The following is an 18310-nucleotide window of genomic DNA, read 5'->3' as shown; positions in this document are numbered from 1 at the left end:
TTATCTGTATAGGGGGGAATGTGCAGCTGTCTGGTACTTCTGCTTCTCCTGGTAAATCCTTTCAGAAGGACAAAGGCTATTGTGAGGAAGAAACTACTGTATGTATCTCCCAAAGGAAAAAAAAAAATATACTTTCTGGTGAAAAATGGGTTAATAGAATTCAAAGAATTGGTGCTGAAATGGAGAATCAAATTTGCACTGACCCAAAACTGTGTGAATGCTCTTTGTTGTCTGTTTTGTCTGATTCCTTCATTGGATTCCCTTCGTATTTTTGTTTTGCTGGTGCGATGTGCTCGGCGTTGTGACACACGCTGGCGAGGGGCCAGCGCCGCTACCTACGCTGTGCAGAATCCCTGGCACCGCGAGAACCGTGTCAGCCCCGCTCATCACTGTGCACCGCTTGCTTAACGAGGTTATTACTCGTGACGTGGAGGAGCTTTTGCCACCTCCGTGTCCCTCCATTCTCCTTGGCCCCCTGAAAAACATACAAGCTCAGAAATGGGTACATGGAAAGTATTATCTGGTTATTAGGGAAGAAGTTTAGGGTGGAGAAAAGAACAGTTTGTTCTTGTTGTGTTTGCTGCCTGCCTCTGTAAATGGGGCTACAACTATTTGCTGTACTCCAACACACTACTAAAAAGCTTATTTTAAAAAATCCAACATTCATTGTTTAATACGTAGCTTTACTGAAAGCTTCTGCCGAAGAGCACAGTGTTGTGATTATTGTTTTGTCACACTAAAATGATGTCCAGGTCATTTGCCCATAGCCACTGCTGTTATCTTTGCCTCTGGTTATGAAGCTGCCTGGTATCACCCCTGGAATAAAACCAAGCCCAGCTCTAAGCCGGCGTGATCTGTGCAGGTCCTAAGACCATGGGAAGGGCATAGGAAGGGTGACTGATGTGGGTTCCTTAGCTCATCATTTCCCTCTTTTTATACTGCAGCTTCATCCAGGAAACAGTTCCCCTAGTTCTGGTTTGTCTCTTTGGCTTGATGGTAAATGTGTTGGAAGAGGGGAGGTACACATGCAAATAGTCTGAAAAACTGAAACACATGTCTGAAACAAACTGTGGAAGGCTTTGTCCAGGTGTTAATCAAAATGCTTCTACCTTTTCCGCCCATGCCTTCTTATTTGCTGAAAGGACATCGTTTGTGCAGGAGTGCCAAATTCAAGAGAGCAAACTGAGCCAGGTTCTTAAGCAGCCATAAAATGGCTTTTCTCAGAAGATGGGAAGGAGTTAGATTTTAAACAAATAACACCTTAGGCTCATTTACCTGTTGCATTCTGGTCTTTTAGTTACTTCACAATTACAAATGCTAGCATTTTCTTTTATTTTTGCTTCGTTATTTTTAAGGGCAGCTTTGGTTTGCGGGGTGGGGGGGAGTGTTTTGTGTTTCTGTTTTGTTTTATGTGCTTAACTGACACAAAGAGCTGGTCTTAAGGAAACCCAATGAAGGAGTCCTGAGGCTGCAGTGCTGTCCCTTGGGTCGGCAGCGTCGCATTTGCACCGAACTGGTGCATCAACATATCTCCTATGGAGACCTGTGCATCACTGTATGTCCTATGGAGAATTACTGCTGACATAAAATCAAAAACAACAAAACACAAACCACAACTGAATTCCTAAGTAATTTTAAAATTTAAGGCTCTTCCAGTATGAAGTTCATCTTATTAAATAAATAGTTAATTTGTCAAAGAAAATCTTTCTGAGTTTGTTCTGCTTTTCCAGTTTTACAGTTAACTTCAGTCTATCTGTGTCACCTCCTAATACTCTTCTGTAACTTCCAAGGGTTCTTGCCCTGAAATTTATGGAATTGTGTTTATTGAAGAACGTTTTGCTTTTATGGTACACAGCACATTACTTTTGTAAACAAAAGAGTTCCACTTATGCCTATTAGTGCTTTCAGATGTTATATTTTGACATACAAATTATTTGTGTACATTCTAAAGTGCATTTTTAGGTGATCAGATGGCAAAAGGTTACTGTACCTAGATGATGCTATGAACCAGGAAGATTATGGCAGTTATTTTCTTCTGTTCCTTGCCAATTCTACCATTTCTTTCACTGAGGCTAAAAACAATTTGATAGAATTGAAGCTTTTAGTATAAACTTTAAATTCTCGCATATGAATTTTCCAACTGTCCTATTACAGGACAGTTAGAATTATATACCCATGACAGGAAAATTATTAACTCAGAATCTCTGGCAGTTATAAAGAATTATGATTATCTGCCAATAAAATTCAGCAACCTTCACAAAAAGAGACATCATTATTTATTTTTTTTTTACTTCCAGAACTAACAGGCAATAAAGTTGTAGATTAAAATGAAGTCTGGTAAAGAAAACACATACTGAACCTAGAAAGCTCGAACTGTAGTATTCTCCTTTAACAAGTTATTTCATATATTGACATTGCATTTCAGGTTATGTCCAGGAGGAAGATTTAAAGGAAGAGGAAGATATAAAGGAGGAGGAAGAAGATGATGATGACAACAACTCAACTGCTCAGCTCCAGGGCAGCAACGACACTGGCACAGATGAGGAACATGAAGTGGGTCCTGAGCAGAAAGGGAACTTTAGTTACCAGAATTCCCCTGTCAGTCACGTTTCTAACCAGGATGCAGAGAATGAGTCACTGCTAAGTGATGGTAGTGACCATGTGGCAGATATTAAAAGTGTTTGCTCTAGAGAGCCGCAGGACCCGAAAACCAGCACCCACCCCAAAGCCCAGAATGAAGCACACGATTGCATGGATAAAATGACAGCGGTCTATGCCAACATACTGTCAGACTCTTATTGGACAGGCTTAGGGCTGGGTTTCAAGTTGTCCAACTCTGAAAAGAGGAGTTGTGACAACAGAAATGGAGGGAACAAAGCTGATTTTGATTGGCATCAAGACGCGCTGTCAAAAAGCTTACAGCAGAATTTACCTTCCAGACCTGTCTCGAAACCCAACCTGTTCAGCTCGGTCCAGCTCTACAGGCAGAGCAGCAAAATGTGTGGAACTGTGTTCACGGGCGCCAGCCGGTTTCGGTGCCGGCAGTGCAGCGCTGCCTACGACACGCTGGTGGAACTCACGGTTCACATGAATGAGACAGGTCACTACCAAGATGACAACCATAAAAAGGACAAGCACAGACCTACCAGCTACTCAAAGCCCCGAAAAAGGGCTTTCCAGGACATGGACAAGGAAGATGCACAAAAAGTTCTGAAATGTATGTTCTGCGGTGACTCTTTTGATTCCCTTCAAGATCTGAGCGTTCATATGATAAAAACAAAACATTACCAAAAAGTGCCTTTGAAGGAGCCGGTACCAACCATTTCTTCAAAAATGGTCACTCCAGCAAAGAAACGTGTGTTTGATGTTAACAGGCCTTGTTCCCCCGATTCCACAACGGGGTCTTTCTCAGATACCTTTTCTCCTCAGAAGAATGCGAACCTGCAGTTATCATCTAACAACCGCTACGGCTACCAGAATGGCGCCAGCTATACGTGGCAGTTCGAAGCCTGCAAATCCCAGATTTTGAAGTGTATGGAATGTGGAAGTTCCCATGACACCTTGCAGCAGCTCACGACCCACATGATGGTCACTGGCCATTTCTTGAAAGTCACAAGTTCAGCTTCAAAGAAAGGAAAACAATTGGTTCTGGATCCTTTAGCTGTGGAAAAAATGCAATCGCTGTCTGAGGCACCAGCCAGTGACAGCCCAGTTTCAAAACCATCCAGTAAATCATCCGCAGAAAGCATAGTTCCCACCTCTGAACTAAAAAAAGAAAGTAAAAAAGATAAAGTTGATGATGCAAACAAAGATGAGAAGGCAGTAAAAAGTGAAGAGTATGATGAGACTCTTCAGAAGCCACTGGATCCTACAATGAAATATCAGTACCTCAGAGAAGAAGATTTAGAAGATGGTTCAAAGGGTGGTGGGGACATTTTAAAGTCCTTGGAGAACACTGTCACAACAGCCATCAATAAAGCTCAAAATGGGGCACCCAGCTGGAGTGCATATCCCAGCATCCATGCAGCTTATCAGCTCTCGGAAGGAGCTAAACCATCTTTGCCTGTGGGTTCCCAAGTACTGCAAATCAGGCCAACGATCACCAATAAACTGAGGCCGATAGCTCCCAAGTGGAAGGTCATGCCTCTGGTCCCTATCTCAGCAAACGTGGCCCAGTGCACTCAAGTGAAGAAGGAAGCCGATGACAAGGAGGAGGTGCAAAAGGACTATGCTAAAGAGGGCATCCAAGCTGAGCCTGCCTTGCTCAGCCAGAGCGAGAAAGAACCTCTCCTCAAATCTGAAGTCTCTGTGGAGCCAAAAAAAACAGAACCATGTCCCTTGAAAGAAGAAGACAAAATTAAAGAGGACAGTGGAAAAGAAAAACCGGTCCTCAAGGAACCAACCGCAGCTTCTCTTAGTAATGGCTGTGCTGCTGCCAACCACTCGTCTGAGCTGCCGTGTGTCAACCCCCTCAGTGCACTGCAGTCAGTACTCAATAATCACTTGGGCAAAGCCACTGAGCCCCTAAGGCCTCAGTCCAACTCCAGCCCCAGCTCTAGCACAATTTCTGTGTTCCACAAACCGAATCTAAATATGATGGAGAAGCCAGTTTTGTCTCCTGCTCCAACCCCACCAAAACCTGCAAGTGTATCCAGGCACTATTTGTTTGAAAACAATGATCAGCCTATTGACCTGACCAAATCCAAAGGCAAGAAAGCTGAGTCAGCTCAAGCACAATCTTGTACTTCTCCACCTCAGAAACATGCTCTGTCTGACATCGCTGACATGGTCAAAGTTCTTCCCAAAGCTACTACACCAAAACCTGCTGCATCTTCAAGGATCCCATCTATGAAATTAGAAATAGATGTCCGACGCTTTGAGGATGTCTCAACAGAAGTCTCCACTCTGCATAAAAGGAAGGGCAGACAGTCAAACTGGAACCCTCAGCATCTTCTCATTTTGCAAGCTCAGTTTGCTTCCAGCCTCTTCCAGACATCTGAAGGTAAATATTTATTATCAGATCTAGGCCCACAAGAGCGCATGCAGATTTCAAAATTTACTGGACTGTCTATGACCACCATCAGCCATTGGTTGGCAAATGTCAAGTATCAACTTAGGAAAACCGGAGGAACAAAGTTTTTGAAAAACATGGACAAAGGACATCCAGTCTTTTACTGCAGTGACTGTGCATCTCAGTTTCGAACCCCATCTACTTACATTAGCCACTTAGAATCTCATCTAGGTTTCCAAATGAAAGACATGAACAGGCTGGCTGTGGAGCAGCAAACCAAGGTAGAGCAAGAAATCTCCAGAGTTTCAGTTCAAAGATCTCCTGAAACAATAGCTGGAGAAGAGGACACAGACTCTAAGTTCAAATGTAAGTTGTGCTGTCGGACATTTGCGAGCAAACATGCAGTAAAACTTCATCTAAGCAAAACACACAGCAAGTCACCAGAACACCATTCACAATTTGTAGCAGAAGTGGATGAAGAATAACTCTTAAGGTATGCATGCTCTGTAGCGAGTTTTAATTTCATCATTTTAAGGAGGCTTCATAAGACATTCATAGTTTCTTAAACGTAGGAAAACAGTATAAAATGCATAATGTACTCCTGCTTCATGAATCTAATTGCATGTACATATCCATTTTATAATGTTTTCAAGAAGAGAACTTGCTAAATGCTTAACACATTGCCCTGTATAGAAAAGTTGCTTCTTATTAATATTTTGCAAATAGCTGTTTTCCCAGCTCTCACACTCTTTTTTGTTTCTAAGAGTTAGTTGTTTCACATCCTATGTACTTCAATGTGGAATGCAACAACGAAATGCTACTCTTTGCAATGAGAATGGAAAAAGCAAGAAAAAAGCACTGAAAATTAAAAGATTGTTACCTCCTTCAGTGCTAACCCACCAGTAAATCTGATTTTGAGGGGGGAAAAGGAAACAATTCAAATGTCAAATTAGCAAAATCTTAATTATTCCAAGTTTCTCATAATCTCAAACCTGGACTCAACAATCTAGAAATAACTCTGAAAAGTTTATGTTTATAAGTTTATTCTTTTGTTGATATTTGGATATTCAGTTTTGTAAAATATTTTAATATTTTACACTTACTTAAACACTATTGTTAATGGCCTTTTTTGTCACATCATTTTAACCTAGCTCTCCGTCATTCCTTTTTTAATTTTTAAGATGTTTGATCCTAGTTTGTTTCATGTTGGTGGGAGCGCTAGTCGATCCATAAACATCACTGACTTCAGTGCAAGCTTTCGTGTAACCTGAGGGGCTTAATACTTAATTGAGGAAGCAGCTAGATTTTCTACAAGCTTAATATTTCAACAACCTGTTAGTAGGATACTTCTTCATTAGTGTCGCTATCTTTTGCTGAAAGATACACCAACTGAAATACTGCCACAACCGATGTTTATAACATGTAATGTAATGTTCAGATGACACGCAATTTTTGCATTTTTAATTTTACTTGATTCACAAACTTGAATATTCTTGATCTAAATAAATATGCAGAACATCAACTAAAAGTCCAAATAGAAGTTTTTTGTTCTAACGAGTTTATTTCCAGGAAGACTCTGTTAGTCATTCCCAGCAATTTCTCCAGCAGACTCAGGCTCTGCTTCTGTTCACAGGATAATCATGTGCAGATTCTGATTTTCTCCAATGTGTTCATTACTTGAATAACATTTGGCAAATGAATTCATCAGACAGTCAAAACCAAAGACGTGTTGTGAGTTGTCACGCCACCTGCTATTGTGGCTATTCTCTGGCTAATTGAGGGTGCAAGCACTTTGGGGATGAATACCCGTTTGTGTGAAGATTTCACATTTGTTTGCTGCAAATATTCATGAAGCTTTAAGAAACACTTTCTGTGTACAGAGCCAGCACAAGGACTATGCATCACTTAAGCTCCATTAAAAAGGCTACTTTTGAATAATTTAAACCACTAATCAAAGGGTTACTTTGGGATGGGTAATAGAAGCTATGACTGTAGAGTGTAACGTCAGCATCCAAGTGCTATAAGATTTAGGTTTTGCATACATCTTGTACGTGTTGTCTACATGTAACTGGATTTATCCTTTTCTGCATATTTTAGGCAGCAAAATTCCATCTAACTCAAAAGGAGTTTGTTTTCTGAATAGGGCTAATACCTTTAGGATTCTATTTTGGCATTTTTAACCCAATGTTAGAACTCAACAAATAAATGTTCCTTGTTTATCCAGCCACTCCAAATCAATATACCTGACAAAGTATCAGAGAGCTACAAGAGTTTGGTGAAGAAAAATAAACCATACTGTGTTTTCTTCCCCACCAGTTAATTATTGTTAAGACTCTGACATTCATGGTTTCCACACAAGAGGTATCAGAGCAAACCAATAATTTGGGTACTATCAAACAAAAGCTATCTGCCAAATATATTAATATAACAGGCATTTTGGCACATTTGTGGCTTAATACATGACAAATATTTCAAATTTGGTCTTAAAAGCACCGTGTTATTACTAAGAGCAAACCAAACACTCGTCTTCATAATCGTGTTACTGTTTCTGAGAATTTGGGCAACAAATACAAAGGAAAAAATCTCTGAGGAAAAAAAAAAAGAGGTTTGTGCATTGTAATAACCTACACAGACACATCGCGGGTATTATTCAGGTGATATGTAACTACATAAATAAGGAACTGTCCTTCCTGCCTTTGGCTACCGAGAAATTGCTGTCCTCCTAAATACTCATCCATTTCTAATTTATATCAAGTTGCAGGTTATATCTTACCTTTGAAAAAATATATTTAAATTCCAATGACAGAGTGATAGCACTGTTATCTGGAACTATAATTTTAGTTGGTATGCATGATAGCACAAATTGTGTGAAATGATGGGGTATTTGGGAGAGCAGAGTAAAGATTTTATTACAGTTTTGGAGCTGTGAGCTCACCGAAGTTCTGACTGTGTTACAAGTGTGGAGGCCAGAGTTTATTCCTATCGTTTCTTCCTGGGATCTGCAAGGAAACTATATCAAATCACAGGGATTTTCGGAGTTTACTTATTCTTACCACGTTATTTTTAAGGTTCGGTATACATTTGAATAGTAACATAGAGGAAAGCACAGTATTTAGAAAGAAGCACAAAGCATACCGAGATTCTTAAAAGGTGCACGTGCATTTGTGTTTACTTCTCAGCAATATTGCAGTGAAATAGAAATACAAATAGAGAAAATATGTGGAAATAAGTGGAAATAAAACAGTGGATAAAGTACTCGAAGTACAGAAATATATAAAATGCTTTCTATATTTCAATGAAATTTTCTATTAAAGGTTATATTTTAAAATGTTAGCTATCATTAAAAATATAAATGAATAATCTGGGTTAGTACTGTAGAAAAATGTCTTATGTACATGGTTTTATTTTTAAGACCTCTGTGAGGCTGTTTATGAGAAATTTGCTATAAATTCTTCTTAAATGTAAAGGCACATATATCTGGTTTATATTCATCTTTGGTGTTTTCTTGAATTCTTCTAACTGATATGGGTTTAGTAATATAATGTAAAATGATGTGTAATATACAACAGTCAGACGTCTCTAGTCTTTTTCATTCAACCCGCTTCAAATTTGGTTTTATTGCTATTCTTCAAAGAAAACCCATGAACATTAGGAAACATGGCTTTAATTAGAAGTAATTTGTATGTTGACTTATACCTTTGAAGAACGTTTGTTCATTTTTTCAACTAAATTAGAATTCTTATGTTGTCCTGAGGAAAAAAAAAAAGAAGAGATGACTCAGAATTGTATTTCTGACTTTCATGTCAGGTGAGATGGGCTATAAACTGGTCGCTAACCGAGGCTCTCTGTGATTTTATCTACAGCTTTTCTATAGAAATAAGTCTCTAGAGAGTCAAATTTACCGACGTGATGGGGGAGATTTCTTTTTCAAAATACCCTAATAAGTCAACAAGCAGCTACCTGAGATGAACTAATTGGAAAGTAAGGCTGCTGCAAAACAAAAAAAGAAATGAGTCATAACGATGAACAGTTTTTCTCTCTGTTTCCTCCTTTGTCTTTTTTTAACCATCAAGTTTAAAGCTTCTACAGTGCTTTTTTTCTACTTTATAGGAGACAACTGACATTCTGTGGTAAATGGAAGAAAGAGCAGAGCAGAACTGAAAATCCTCTAATGCACTGACACTAACTTGCCCTCTATTGTTGAAAATGAGCAGGCAATCATGATTGTTCATCAAATGGCTCCTAATGCAGTTAAAGCATTCAGCTATAATTTCTCCTTGCATTTATAATTACTGTCATAGACTGCACACCTCAGTGAGCAGATTAAAGCTATAAACTATTTAGCCGTAGCTTTAAGATGAGGAACTTGATTTGTCTGGCAGCAGTTATTTGTTAGAGAGCTTGACACTTCACATAAAAATGACTCAACTTGATGAAGAACAATGCAGTTTAAGCAATGCAGTGATTTTAAATCAGTCATTATACCACGCCCTGTAAGAATTGCAAAGCAATTTGTTAAATGATATATAGGACATGTAGATAACTGTATGTGTTAAGTATACCAAAATAGAAGATTTTTTTCTCCTGTGTGTCTTATTTTCTCATCCTGCTGAAACAGTGGGAGCTGCTCTGAACATCATGTTTCGCTATTAGCCAATATTGGTGCTACATGGCCAAGGACAACTGTGTGAATTCATAGACCAAAACTATATTTTAGAGAATTTAGGTTGCTCTTCATCTTTCCTTTCTTCTTAGCAACAATCATTACAAACTGAGAGACCCCTTCAGGAGAATCAGACATGCTGGGATGTAGCTGCCTGCACTTGTGTCCACCGTGATTTTGTTAGCAGAAATGTACCAAAATAACTGAGGGTCATCAGCTGGAATGAGAGGGTTCACTGCAATGAAAGCCTCGATTATTCAGTTCAAATGGGACTTTTCTGACAACAACTTGTTGGGAAATGATGAATTCTCAATAGTAAACAATTTCTGTGGGGAAGTCCCATTGTAAAACAGACTTTTCTTTGGATAAACTGGGTAAAATTGCTGAGCTCCATGAAGGAGAGAAAAGGAGAGTAGGAAGGGGAATATGTTGGCCTTTCTGCTGTGCTGGAGGAGGAACACAGAGCCCATGCTCAGCAAGGGACTTCCCACCGACCCATCAGTCCTCTCTCAAAATAGTTGTGTTCCGGTGAATCTTCAGTTCCCCTAATCCTTTTATATTTATTGCTGCTTCCCCAAAATTGGATATCAGGATATTTTTTTAATTTAGCATTTTTAAATCTTCAAAGTTTTCCTGGATAGCATTTTTTCAGTCTAGCAATAGTCCTCGTGAAACCAATAATAGTGTGTTCTTGGCTTCACTGAGAGCAGGGTCAGGCCAGATGACACATCAGAATGTTCTGGCACAGATATATCAGTACAGATTTATTTGCTTTTTATGAATGCCACAGGTTCCTATTAAGATCAGGATTACTTAACATTGCATTAGCACATCCAACCCACTAGGTCAACCCATATTGATTCTAGGCTCTGTCTACACATAGTGCATATGGCACTTTCTGCCCCCAAAAGGCAGGAACTCTGCTGCTCACAAAGAAACAGCAACTTTTAAGTATTTCAACCAGATTTTAACTGACCTTGAATAGCACCTACCTCCTCAAGCATTCAGTATTCATGAGGATATCAAAATCTTGCCTTCTCCTTGCTGTGTCTGATATTATTAAATGCTACAGCCTTCATAATCTATAGTAGAACATTTTTACCCAGTGAGATTTCAAAGGAAGGGCATCTGAGTCTTATTTGTACATTTTACACCTCGGCAATCAAATTGCAAAGATCAATAACAAAAGGAAAAGACATGAGCCCTCAGAAGCACCTTTCAATAAAAATAATGTAATTTAGCAGGATGATCACTCAGTGCAAATATGATGGAGCACAGATGGAAAATGAGGAAAATTATAGCTATGGCTTTATGGGAGGAGGAAAGGAGGAAGAGATTGTTCACTATTTATTAGGATAATGAACAGATAATTCATGATTATTAAGCTGTAGTCTTCAGGCCTCATTCTGCCATCTCTTCCTGTCTCCTCTGTTCAGAACGGGGTCTGTTTGCGCAGGATCTGCTGGCTGGGGAAGGATCAGGCCTTTGTGCTCATTTTCACACATCAGCAGAACCGCGCAAGATTTACACCAGCGCGGCTCCAACTCGGGACCCTCCCTGCTAGAAGAGGAATGAGGCAGAGCAAGCAACACACAGCACAGAACTTATGTCATAATTGTGATGGTGTTTCTTTTTCAAGACACTCTCACCTTCAGGAAAGAGGCAGCACATCCCAGGTGAACATGAAAACACTGCAGCAGGTAGCAAAATCACAGCCCCCGAGGGAGCCAAGGGGACGCATACTCCATTCTGCCACCTTCCCACATCTGGAGAATCAGGTTGTCCCAAAAGCATGAGTTGGCCAAGCCCTTGAAGGTGTGAAATGGCAGGAAAGGTTTCCTACACTCTAATCTGCAAGCGGGATCCTGCTCTGGGGTGCAGCATTGGCTCTGTCAGTTCTTCCCCTTGCCAGATGGACAGACAGACACCTGTGGGGGTGGCGGGCACATCAGAGTCAGAGACGAAGCCAACAGCAGCAGCTTGCTGGAGAGGAGGGAAGAAAGGAGACGTGGGGCCAGGAAGGGGCTTGTTCGTCATAGTCAATTTACACAATTCCTTTATTAAAACAAAACAATTCCTCCTCCCCTCCAAAATCCCTCCCTGGCAGCACTCAGCACCAGCTCTTCTGCCAGGGGTCAGCACATGCAGGAGCCGGGGAGGGAGGATGGGGGAGTGAAGGAGGTTGTCATGTCTAATGAATACCCTGAATGTATCGAGATATATATTTTTTTCATTTCAGAAAAGGTTCCATTAAGAGGGAGACAGCCCTAACATGTGCTTTGGCCCCTCATCAGATTTATGAGTATTTGCTCTGCTCTTTAATAGGAAACTCTGCAGCAACTGCCACCTTGCCTGCTCTCCCTGAGATACACAGTGGCTTCTCGGGGAAATGCACTTCATTATTAATGTGAATTTGTACGTTTTTATGACACTGCTTGGGGGAAGGGACAGGCAGAGATTTCCTGGTGATATATGCTCATTTCTAGCCATTTATTGTCCCAGACAATCGAAGAACAATGATAAACATTGTTATAGAAAACGGAGGGTGCCGCAGTGACATTTTTGAAGGGAAAGGAGAGGTGGTTAGAGAGGCTTTGATGTGGTTGTTTCCCTCCTCTCCACCTCCTCCAGCAGCTGTGTCAGATCAAGCACGGAGTGGTCTGTGTGGTGGCAGCTGCTGCCGCCCCTTGCCCTCACCTTCTCAGGCCAGTAAAGACCATTTGCTCAGTGCTCTGCCACAGCAGATGGGGTACAGATGAAGGAAAAGGAGTTTGTCCATTGGGTAGCCTGTACTGCAGAGGATCACAAGCCTCAGAGTGAAGGGATGCTCAGTGTCCCCATGCCTCTGTACCCCAGAAGCCTCTTGTCAATTTATTATCAGGTGATCAGCATGGGAACTGTGCACACAGCAGCAGCTGTGAGGCAAAGCAGGGCAGGAGGAGAAAGCTGAGTGTATGGGAGTGTGGTTTACCAGAGCGTTCTCAGCATCCTCCAGTTTCCCTTTCTACTGCCACGCTCATCTATGATTAACACAACCATGAAAGGACTCCTGGAGGTGATGAGAACGGTGGGTTTAGGCTGCATTGGAGAACCAAAAAAGTTCAGCCTTCAAGCTCACCTCTGATAGAGAGATCAGGAAGCCTGTGAGCCCCACATGCTCATTGTTCCCCTCTTTGCCTTTCCCAGTAGTGCTCTGCACCATCTGGTGAAGGTCAAGGTCATGTTCCGCTGTGCCTCACAGTCCCTTGAGCTCCAAAACCCCAGTACTTGAGGGACCTTCTCTGGTCCTTGTCAGGATATTCACTCTCTGCATCACTGCCAGGCTGAGCTTTCTCTGTGCTGTGGAGCCCGTAGCCTCCAGCTATAAGTGAACAATTTCCATGTTTTGTGTTCATATTCTATTCCCCAGCCCCAAATATGCACAATCCTTTGTAACAGGAGATGTGCCCAACAGCCCAAGACTGCTAAGACTTTCTTTATGATTTGTTTCTGCTCTTCTCATAAAGCTGAATAGTAGTGAGGTAAGAACGTCAGAATAGCCTTACAGCATTAGGTCAAAGCTCTGTTGTGTCCATCCTATCTCTAACCATGACCAGTGTAAGAGTGTAAGAACAGGACAGTTGTAGTACCATTCCAGAGAACTCCCTCAGCCTTCAGATTCACAGTTCAGACACTTCTTCACCTGAAGGATGTCATCTTCCCCAGCTCCCAGAGCTCCAGAGAACATGCAAGAGGCCCTTCCTGGTAGCTGCAGAAACTTGGGCACAATGTTGAGGCCTCTTGGGGTGATCTCTGGAGGTTCCCCATCCCAAGAGAGGGAGCAGAGGGTGTACAAACCAGCCCATGGCAGCCAGAGTGGTGCTGAGCCTTCATGCTTGCTCTTTGCACATGGCTAAGGAAGGAATCGCTCCCAAGTGATATCAAGCTCCTGACATAAGGGCATCACTTTTTGTTCCATTCTCTGTTCTGCTTTCCCTGGGAGTTTCCCATGTTGTGATAACAACACCACCCTCACAAGATTTCTCTCTTAACTGTGTGCAGAGCAGGACTTGCAGTCTTACTGCAGAGCTGATACTAGCAGGGACCAGTAATTGAGAGGAGGCAAAACAGCTTGTTTTTTTGGACATGGATAATACTAGTTTGATCACTTCTGAGTTTGCTTTCAGCTTTTCTAAACCTCCAAAGCAGTCTGTATGCAGACAAAATTGTTGGAGAACCGTTGAAATCTCAGATGTGAGACTGCTGTTTTCATAGTCAATTAATGAAAGCACCCAAATATGTACCATAAACCACACAGATTACCTGAAATTATCTATCTCAATACATGCAACTGATATCCTGGTATGGTGCACAGCTGCTGCTAGATATCTCTGTCACACAGCTCTACCTCTCCACTTCTCTTTTGTTTCAAGAAAAGGCTTAGAAGAGCCTTTCTGTCCAGTTCTGTCTCTGCCCTTTGCTGCTCCTTGTGGGATCTTGGTACCATCACCCCGTAGCCACACATGCCTCAGTGCTCCAAGCACAACAACGGCTACACAACACTGAGCATATTTCTGGTGGGCAAGACAAGCTACAGACACTGATCCCTGTAGGAACCGAGTCTTCATGGTTACCAGCTTTCTTTATAGAGCCATTAAAAAGACTGATGTTGCCTTTTACCCACCTATTGATCTACATCCCAAGGGACTTCAAAGAAGACTCTCTCTGGGATATGACAATCCTGTGGCCTGTTTCTGCCTACATTCATGTGAACACCCCATCCTTCCACTGGAGAAGGGCAAAGCTTAACAGTTTCTTCATGCTCACTCAGTTTGGGGGCAAACACCTGTGTGTGGATCAGTCTTGAGTGAAGCTCATCCCAGACTGGACATACACAGGCTGTGGATGGGCTTCCAGTTCCATAATTCACTTCCCTCCGTAATCCTATGGAGCGCTAATCTGTTGGCCTTGGTTTTTTATGGTGCAAGACCCAGGTTTGTCATCCAGGTAAAAGACAATGGGGGAGGTAATTCTGTTTATTTGATCAGTGCTTTTTTTAAGACATTGTCTGTGATTCCAGGAATTATGCGCTGGACTTCTTCTATAAATCACAAATGCACAAAAAAATAACTCTCAGTATTTTTCCAAAGAAATTAGGGTGAAAGTTCCTACACTCGTATTTCATGTCTGGAAAAAATATCAACAAGAGTGATAAGTATAGCCAAAATGAGTGTAAAAGCACACCCTGTCATTTGTTTTCCATGTGCCATATGTTTGCTGAATCCTGCACCTCCCACATACAAATTGCATGCAATAATGTGGGGTGCACGCATTACTCAGGATTATTTAGTTAAGCCCTGCCTATATGGAGGGAATTAACTTAGATAAAGTCAAGCCACTGTGTTTTGTTTTGGTTTGGTTTGTTGTTTTTTTTCTTATTCTGGATTCATAGAGTAGAAAATTAAAGATCTCACTGTGCAAGGCTTCATGTCATTTGGTTTTAATTTAATTCATCTCTTCGATTCTCCCTGTTTCTCCCTCGCTTTGAGTATCATCAGTAGGTGGTCCAAGCATCAACCAGAAGATTTACTGGCAAGACTAAATGTATGAATGCTATGAACACATTGTTTTTCTGATATGATTTAATGACCTTTTTGGCATTCCCATGGCTGTTGAAATCTTCCATAATAATTCCCTTTGGCAGCCAAAGCTCCTGTTGATCAGGTGAAAGCTGATGCAAATGTCAAATGTCAATAAATTTATAATCCATAAATGCTGGTGCTGGAGTGAGACAGGGTTAACCAGAGTGCAGCAGGAGACACCAAGGATATGAGCTACGTCTTGTTATTGTGAACAGAAAACAGACAGGAGAGGAATGCCACCTCCAAAACCGCTTCACAGCCGAGCTCTTTTCCTTCTCCTTGCTCCCAGTTCCCCCTGCATGTTTTCCAAATTGCTGAGCTTTGTCAAAAGAGGGGTTTACGGCTTGCACTTGGCAGAGCGATTCTGGTGATGCAGGTTCTGTCCCTTGTTCTGCTTTTGACTCATTGTGTGAGGTTGAGATTTAACTTCTCAGATTCTAAAGGAGCTCTTTAGAGTTCAGAGGTTTTGGAGGCTTCGGAGTTTGATCCTGGAAACAATTAGTTATGTAAGATATTCCAGTAAATTAACAAGACCACTTACATAACTTAGGTGTTGCAGGAATGAGTCATGACTCATTATAGTTTTAAGATGCTTGGAAAGGGTAAGCCTTGTATGAAGCCTGATTTTATATACAGTAAAGACATATGAACAATCACATGATTTCCCAAGAGGTTTTCTTAAGGGCCCTCCACTTTGACCTTTGACTCTGAAAAGCTCCAGTTTGTTTGACATTGAAAAAAAGCAAATGTGTGAACACAGTGCCACGAGCATTTGCACTTTGAACATGCTGGGGCTGAACGCAGCTGAACTGGAAAAGGCTGCAAAAAAGCTAATGTACTGGGAAAACATAACAGAGGCATCCACTTAATAACTCAACTAATTCCTTTAGCTCACCTTGTAGAGATGTAACCTTTGAATGAGAGAGTCCCTAGTTCAAAATCCTGTGCCTTCTCTGTCCTTATGTTAATTTTTAAATTATATATCATTGTTGAGAGGCCCCTGTGTTGAACATTACAGGCTATTTTTCATGTCTAAAATGTGGAATTATAACTGAACATTAACTACTGGCTTAAATCACACGGAACAAAGTGGCATCTGCATCTACTCAGTAACAAGAGTGGGAGAATTGTAACTTACTTAAAACGAGGCAGGAATGAGGACACAAATACAGTAGCAGAGATAATTGTGACTTGAAAAAACCAATGGTTCTTCCATCCGTGTGGTGCTCTGGACTCTGGTTCTCTGGAGATCTCCACAACCAGCACAGTAAGTGCATGGTCACAGTAGAAGCCCAACCAATCTGGAGGGCAAATGCAGAGCTGGAAGCTGTTTCCCATCCCCTACAGTGTGCCCTGCATGCTGCGGTCACGCTGGGCCAGGGCTGGGAAAGGAGAGAGCCTTTTCACAGCCTGGAAATGGCACTTGTCTCTTGCTCTCCCCACCTCCATCCTCCATTAGCAGGCACGAGTGAGCAGTGGCCACAATTTTCTCTCCCTGGGATATGTTTTTATTTCTAATTGCAGCTAAAGCCCAGGTAAGGAGGAGGCAGCGCAAGGCTGTTAACAGAGCAATTACCAGGGCTGCTGGGCCCGGGCTGCCCAGCTCTTTGTGCTGCTCAGCTCCCCAGGCAGGAACCCTGCTGCTCCTGTGCCTTTCTGAGCCACCCGCTGATGATACAGCGCTGTCAGAAAAGACAACAAAATAAGCCTAAACTTCTCGCTGAGCCTGCCTTGCTTCTCTGCTGGCTCTTCTTCTCCTATATATTTTTTTTCTTTTAATTCCTTCACTTCTGAGAAAGCTTCCAAGATCTACTTGTTGCCTTGTGTTGCTAGAAATTATTTGGTCCCTCTGTAAGAGGAAGATCATCTTGAACTCTGTACAGCCCCTTGCACAGTGCAGTCTTGTGTCTGCTGTTGGTTTTGCACCCTAATACATCAATAGCTTAAAAAACAAAAAAAAAGCCACCTGCATACGTTTCAGCCTAAGATGTCAGGGCTCTCCCAGGGTGTGTGCTGCTGCCTCTCTGTTCAGAGATTCCTCATTTTGGGGGTCATATGCCTTCATCTCTGTAGCACCAGCCACCAGAGCTGCTTAACAAACCTCCTGAACCGAATATACCAGGAACTCAGGATTAGTTCTTCCTGAAGTGCAAGTCTCTCCTCAAAAAGAGCACAGATCTCCACAAAGAGATTTTACTGCAATTGAAGATGTAGTTTTTATTGATAACAGACAATAAAGAAAGCTGTGTTTACAGCCAGGCCACATCAGCGTACTGGCAGGAGGCATTTGCTCAGCAGCTGCCACCAGGACAGGGGTACCAGGCATTCTCCTGTTCTCCTGCTGATTGATGCCAGGTCCCTTTCTGCTCCCTCACTCAATGTCCCAATCTGGCAAATGGGTGCAGTGTTTCCAGGATTAAACTCAACAGTTGATACTTTATGTCCCTCATCACTTCTTAACAAAGCCTGGCCTAACCCCAGCTCTCCATCCCTGCGTTGCGGGCTCAGGAGCAGCGGTCCCTGAGCATTAAGTTGGGTTTTCTTCTGTTTGTGCCATGCCAAGCACGATGGGTTTCTGGTCCAGAACTAGTCTCTGAGTAACAGTAATCGTAATAGGTGCTTTGCTGATTAGAGGCAAGCTTAAGAACATTCTTAAAGGCTTTGCAGGGCAGAGGCCTATGTGCTATATATTTATTAGACTGTTCAGCAGTAATTCAGGCAGCTGAGAGCTGGTCTATCTAATTGTGTGCCTAAATCATCGCTGCACCATGATTCAGATGTACTAATGTTATAGTCTACACAGAATGGCTTAGGTTATACGGTCAGATTCCTGCAGATGGTCAGTTTGTATCATAAAATTTAAAATTACAACTTGCACCATAAAGCTACTGCCTCAAATTTGTTATATATTGCAGCACAACAAGGAAATTAATACTAGATGCTGTATATGCCCAGACATTAATGTGAGCAGAGGATGAAATATTCCCCTCCCAGCTCACTGGTACATGTTCCCTT

General features: G+C 41.8%; 1 protein-coding gene across 8 annotated transcripts in view; it reads left to right on the top strand.

Moving 5' to 3' along the window:
* Positions 1-18310, top strand: part of TSHZ2 (teashirt zinc finger homeobox 2) — a 222805-nt gene that overhangs the window by 131347 nt on the left and 73148 nt on the right. For 3 of the 8 annotated variants that reach the window (XM_065032505.1, XM_065032509.1, XM_065032508.1), the window contains exon 2: positions 2426-6539. In XM_065032505.1, the coding sequence (XP_064888577.1) occupies positions 2426-5496 (3071 nt within the window). In that variant the 3' untranslated portion in view covers positions 5497-6539. The other 5 variants (XR_010466641.1, XM_005499631.4, XM_065032507.1 and 2 more) reach the window with 4 other exon arrangements.

This window comes from Columba livia, chromosome 16 (genome assembly GCF_036013475.1).
Source record: "Columba livia isolate bColLiv1 breed racing homer chromosome 16, bColLiv1.pat.W.v2, whole genome shotgun sequence".
Taxonomy (NCBI): Eukaryota; Metazoa; Chordata; class Aves; order Columbiformes; family Columbidae; genus Columba; species Columba livia.
This window is presented reverse-complemented; position numbering and strand designations above follow the sequence as displayed.